Consider the following 6,040-nt stretch of genomic DNA (forward strand, 5'->3'; position numbering starts at 1 on the left):
CTGGCTATCGGGGGCGAGTCATTAGCCCCCGCGGAGAGGGCCCGCAACCTGGGCGTCCTCCTGGATACTCGGCTGTCTTTAGACGACCATGTGACGGCCGTGGCCAGGGGGGCTTTTCATCAGGTTCGCCTGATACGCCAGTTGCGCCCCTTTCTGGATCGTGACGCTCTACGCACGGTCACTCAAGCCCTCGTTTCCCGCCTGGACTATTGCAACGCTCTCTACATGGGGCTCCCCTTGAGGTGCACCTGGAGGCTCCAGCTAGTTCAGAATGCGGCCGTGCGGGGGATCCTGGGGGCCTCTAGATACTCCCATGTAACACCTCTCCTGCACGAGCTGCACTGGCTGCCTGTGGCCTTCCGGGTGCGCTTCAAGGTGTTAGTAACAACCTTTAAAGCGCTCCGTGGCAATGGACCTAGGTATTTGCAAGACCGCCTCCTACCAAACACCTCCCTTCGACCAGTCCGCTCACACAGAGAGGGCCTCCTTAGGGTGCCGTCGGCCAGACAATGCCGGCTGGCGACCCCCAGGGGGAGAGCCTTCTCTGTGGCAGCTCCTGCCCTCTGGAATGAGCTACCCCCCCGACCTACGTACAGTTGCGGACCTGCGCCTTTTTCACCGAGCCCTGAAGGCCCATCTATTCCGTGCGGCCGGCCTGGCGTAGTTTGATTATGTTTTAGTGGGGGTTTTGTATGGGGTACTTTTAGAGCAGGCCTGTTATTTAATTTGATTTTAGAACAGAAACTTGTGTATATTTATCGTGGTTTTTATTATCGCCTGTTCACCGCCCTGAGTCCCATAAGGGAGATAGGGCGGTATATAAATTCAATAAATAATAAATAATAATAATAATAACTACCCAGATTTGTTTCACTGAATGTCTTCTAATATTTAAAGCTGAATGAAGTTTGAATGACATGTTTGAGTGACATCTGCCCCTTTTATACCAGATTGCTTGAGAGTCTCAGTAGCTTTCAGACATTACTGCAGCTCATCAACAAAGAAACTAAATCTTGATGTAAATCCACATGGGATTCTACAGGGTACCATCTTTAGCCAAGTGATGCTTAACTGATTAAAGAGAGGGTAGTAGAACTGTGGCTTTTCAACTTTTTGGGCTATTATTGAGGGCTTTGTTTTGTGTTCAAGGAGCTACAAATGAAGATGCAGCAATAGTGTTACAGTGTCTGGATATAATGCTCACCAAGCGTAGAAAACAGGTGACCCAGCAGAGGGCGCTTGCTTTCATTAAGCGTCTTTCCACCATGGCACTCCAGGTCCTTCCGAACTCCAGTATTGGAATCTTGGCAACCAACAGAACATTAATGCATGTAAGTTCGTTGTAGCATAGTTATGGGTGCAATGCAACATGCTGTTGCATCCACTTTCTTGCCAGGAGGCACTATCTCATTAGGAGCCGTGGTGGCGCAGTGGTTAGAATGCAGCATTGCAGGCTAATTCAGCTAATTCACTGCCCGGAGTTCGATCCTGACTGGCTCAAGGTTGACTCAGTCTTCCATCCTTCTGAGGTTGGTAAAACGAGGACCCAGATTTTGGGGGGCAATATGCTGACTCTGTAAAACGCTTAGAGAGGGCTGCGAAGCACTCTGAAGTGGTATATAGGTTTAAGTGCTATTGCTGTTGTGTTGTTCTCCCTGCTTCCCTATTTATGTCTTCAGTTTTCCTTAGTCTTCTGGGTAACTGTATACCTTAAGTATTAATTATATCTAATGTAAATGTATAGAGAAAATACGCTTATTGGATCACTCTCTTATTTAAGGAAGCAGACCATATCTTCCCAGTGGAAAAATTATATATTTATTTTATTTATTTATTAATCAAATTTATATAGCCACCCATGTCATCAAAAAGTGATATAGGGCACGGTATGAACATGCAGTGGCTTTTATAATGCTGACGCCTCCAGAAATTATGAAATGAGGAACTTGAAAATCAATCTGCTGATGATAGTCAACATTCAGCCCATGAGCTCCTTTTCACTGGATTACACCATCTGAAGAGATTTAGGGAGGAGATCATAGGCTGAATAAGAATGCACACATGAAATCTTGGAGTTAGCATTCTTTTATTCTTTCCTTTAGCAGCAAGATGCATAGGGGCTGGGGGGTTATTGCTTTTTACTGTTTTTACATTGGGTTTTTATCCTTGTAAGCTGCCCAGAGTCGTTGAGAGTGAGTTGGGTGGCCATATGAATTTTCTTAAACAAATAAAACGTGGAAGCATTATATCATCCGCTGTTGCTCCTGGAAGATTGTGTCTCTTACCTCCTTAGGCTGAGGTCTGCCTGCTGGGGCTGCTGTAACAAAATGCCAGCCTCTATTATATTCTCAACTCAAGTAACTATTGTAATACAGTAAGTGTTAGATGAGATTGTAGCAAGGAGAAAAATGAGAGTATATTTATTCTTGGAAGACAAAATACAATACCAGTTATAAACCGAGTTTGGTATATTTTAATAGCTGCAGTTGATAGATGGTGGTTCTGCTTTAAATTGTCCTTGTAATTTCCTGTGTTCTTATTTGTTGCATCTTCATGGGTGCTCAATGTTTTGTATTAATAAGATATAAATAAATAAGCCTGCAATGTACAAAATAATTAGTCTTTATGAAGTAGAAAAATCTATTTCAATAGCTAACATACTGTAGACTAGGGATATCCAATTTTGACACCTTTTATGACCTGTGGACTTCAACTCCTAGAATTCATGGTTGGCTGGGGAAGTCTTAAAGTTGCCAAGGTTAGATAGTCGCGCTTTGGACCATATGTACAATAGAGATTCTGTATTAAGAATTAAGTACTCACTTGGGGGAGAAATTATTTTATTCTTTTAGATGAACATGACATCTTGTAATTTTTTTGGGGACTCTTCTTTTTTTCTCCAACAAACTTCATTGCAGATTTTCCCCAAAACGGACCTTCTTTTAGACAATGAATCGCAGGGGAGTGGCGTTTATCTGCCCGAACTGGATCAGCCAGAATACTGTAATGCTCAGAACTCAGCCCTCTGGGAGTTGCATTCCCTCTTGGTGAGAACCACAAAGGCTTACATTTTATAGCTTTGTTCTTGATTTCTAGTGTAGTAATCCTGTTTTCTTTGTCTGAAGAGTTTTATTTTCCTCCCGAGTTAGAACATGTAGGAATGAATTTAGGAATTTTATGTACTACTTTCAACCTGTCATAGTAATACTCATGTAATAATGTTTTTTTAGTTTTCATAATCCTGATTAGCTTACATACATTTTTACTCCATTCCATCAGTCTCTTTTTAAATTAAAACTTTTCTGGTTGCTTTGTTTTTTTTCAACAATTGCCTGTTTTCAGATTACCTCGGCCAAGTAATTTATTTAGGCTGAACAGTGGTTTAAGATTACCTAGCCTTATTGTTTTAATCAGTTGCTTTTAACTGTTAAATAATGTTTATGAGCAACAAAGATGATTAGGGGACTGGAGGCTAAACCATACAAGGAACGGTTGCTGAAATTGGGTATGTCTAGTTTAATGAAGAGAAGGACGAGGGGGGACATGACAGCCGTGTTCCAGTATCTCAGGGGCTGCCACAAAGAGGAGGGAGTCAAGCTATTCTCCAAAGCGCCTGAAGGGAGGACAAGAAGCAACAGATGGAAACTAACCAAAAAGAGAAGCGACCTAGAACTAAGGAGAAACTTCCTGACAGTTAGACCAATTAACCAGTGGAACAACCTGCCTCCAGAAGCTGTGAATGCTCCAACACTGGAAGTTTTTAAGAAGAGATTGGACAGCCATCTGTCCGAAATGGTATAGGGTTTCCTGCCTGAGCAGGGGGTTGGAGTAGATGACCTCCAAGGTCCCTTCCAACTTTATTGTTGTTGTTGTTGTTGTTTTGTTGTTGTTATTGTTGTTGTTGTTATTATTATTATTATTATTATTATCAGAGAAATAAATCAGGGTAAGTTCATTGATACAAGAAAATGTGAAGCATCTCAGTCTGCTGTGACTTCTCCTGTTTTCAGAGACACTATCATCCAGTTGTTCAGAAATTCGCAGCTCATCTTCTGGCAGGAGCTCCGGCTGAAGGATCAGAAGCTCTTGGTCATGAGCTTGGCCGGAGGTGAGAGAACATTCTGTGCACTGTCCACAAACAAGCCAGCATCACTTTTATCATCAAATGATATTCAGTAATATACTACCGGTATCTCTAGTCCTGCAGGCTTTATGTGGCTGTTGTGACCAATGGCTGGTCATCAAAAGATGTGTTTTCTATATTAATTTCAAGAAGAAAATAATATTTTAATTCATTCTTACCCTTAATGGGAAATAAAAGAATTTCAGAAATTACCTTGTATTTCAGTACCTGGAATTGTACTTCTGCAGTTAACTGAAGGCCAAATGTTCCTTCTGGTTTAAGTCTAGAGAACTCTGTAGATTCCTGGCCTAGAGTCTTTTATTATTAAGGCCTATTATTGCTTTGTTTTTTTTCAAAACTTGTTGAATTTTACGATAATGTTTGGAAATAATGGAAATTATATATCGCTATGTATCATAGGTCACCTACTGAACTTTTTGAGGCCTACAGTATGAAAGATATGACTTTTGATCCTTCTATTCCATCAGTTGCACGCAGGAAAAAGGTACTTCTTCACAAATTTGTTTTTTAAAATATGGAACATTACCGTAAGGTTTATAACTGTTTACTTTCAATTTTTTATGATTGTATGCTTCTCTGTTTCAGGGTAAATTTTTACAAGGTGATTTATTTCTCAATGAGGACGTGACTAAATTGGTTAAGTTTCATCTTGAAAAGCCTGGTTTACAAGTATCCCTGGATTTTGCTGAAGACATAAAGAAATTTCCAGCATCATAACTATATTGCAAGCTAATTCAGCCTGTTTGAAAATACCAGACCTATGAAAAAGTGACTTGTTCCATTGAACCCTAATTATTCAGAATACAGAAGCATGATAGAAGAGTGTTTTTGTAATTCCTAGAATATTTGAGGTAAATTCTTTAAAAATTCAGAAATGACGACTTCACACTGATGGCTAAAGTTAAGAATTTCTAATTTATTCAAACTTGCATTTGTAAAAACCAATTGTATAGTATTCTCAGTGCAAAATAATGCCTTTTCCCATAACTGTATAAACATGGTTGATTCCTAGAATTTTTTAATTATACAGAAATTTCTTTTTCAAAAAAAAAAAAAGACTGGACTAATTTGTTCTGACTCATAATTTAATTTGAGTGGTATAAGCAGAGTTTGAACAGATGTTCAAAAAACAAAAATGTAAAGTTTTCCACTCTCTTACACACTGTATTCCCATCATTACATTCATTTAGATAGATGCATATCACCTGTTGAGATGGTGGAAAAAGAAAAGTATTTATGAAATAAAATATTATCTGGCCAAATACTTGATTTGGCACAAGGCAGAGTCAAACATAGTAGTCATGTGTCAGGATACATTGACAGTATTCAAAGCACATTTTGGGTAACTTCAGAACAGACAGTCTTTGCATCCACTGAATATATCTGCCCCAGGTCTGACTATGAAGAATTAAACCATCTCCACTTTGAGATGATTTGCAGACCTGTTTCCTGTTACCCATAAAAAAAAAATGAAATATGGAAAAACCCTTAGTTAGGTTTTGCATGTTGTTAGAGACTGGAACAATCCCATGCTTTCCCTAAAGCAAACAAAATGTAATCCGTAAAGAGAAATACAGCCATGGTTTCCAAAAATGAAACCATTTCCCCAGATAGCCTCCAGGGAGTTATGCCAATGCTTGCCAACCTTACTTGTTTTACCTATAGCCACTCTCTTAAGAACATTCAGCGGGCGCATCAAAGCACCTGCTCTCTATTAACCTGGGGGAAAGTTCCCCAAGCCGCCTCCCCACACCCTGCAGAAGTCAAAAGTCTCCTGCATTTCAGTCCTGGGCCACACTTTAACCCAGGAGTTCTCAAAAGAAATGCATGTTTGATCACTTCTTCCAACTAAGGAACGTACAGAGTTGTCCAATGAATAAATATACTGCTTCCTAA

General features: G+C 40.0%; 1 protein-coding gene across 1 annotated transcript in view; it reads left to right on the forward strand.

Annotated features, from left to right (window-relative positions):
* NOC3L (NOC3 like DNA replication regulator) overlaps positions 1 to 5,176 on the forward strand; it is a 21,869-nt gene extending 16,693 nt beyond the window's left edge. Inside the window, exons 17-21 of the mRNA XM_015822692.1 lie at positions 1,150 to 1,331; positions 2,919 to 3,047; positions 4,011 to 4,108; positions 4,544 to 4,628; positions 4,730 to 5,176. Of these exons, the coding sequence (XP_015678178.1) occupies positions 1,150 to 1,331; positions 2,919 to 3,047; positions 4,011 to 4,108; positions 4,544 to 4,628; positions 4,730 to 4,861 (626 nt within the window). The 3' untranslated portion in view covers positions 4,862 to 5,176. The remainder of the gene's footprint in view (positions 1 to 1,149; positions 1,332 to 2,918; positions 3,048 to 4,010; positions 4,109 to 4,543; positions 4,629 to 4,729) is intronic.
* Positions 5,177 to 6,040: the final 864 nt, after the last annotated feature.

This window comes from Protobothrops mucrosquamatus, unplaced genomic scaffold, assembly GCF_001527695.2.
Source record: "Protobothrops mucrosquamatus isolate PMUCROS unplaced genomic scaffold, P.Mucros_1.0 scaffold1644, whole genome shotgun sequence".
Classification (NCBI taxonomy): domain Eukaryota; kingdom Metazoa; phylum Chordata; class Lepidosauria; order Squamata; family Viperidae; genus Protobothrops; species Protobothrops mucrosquamatus.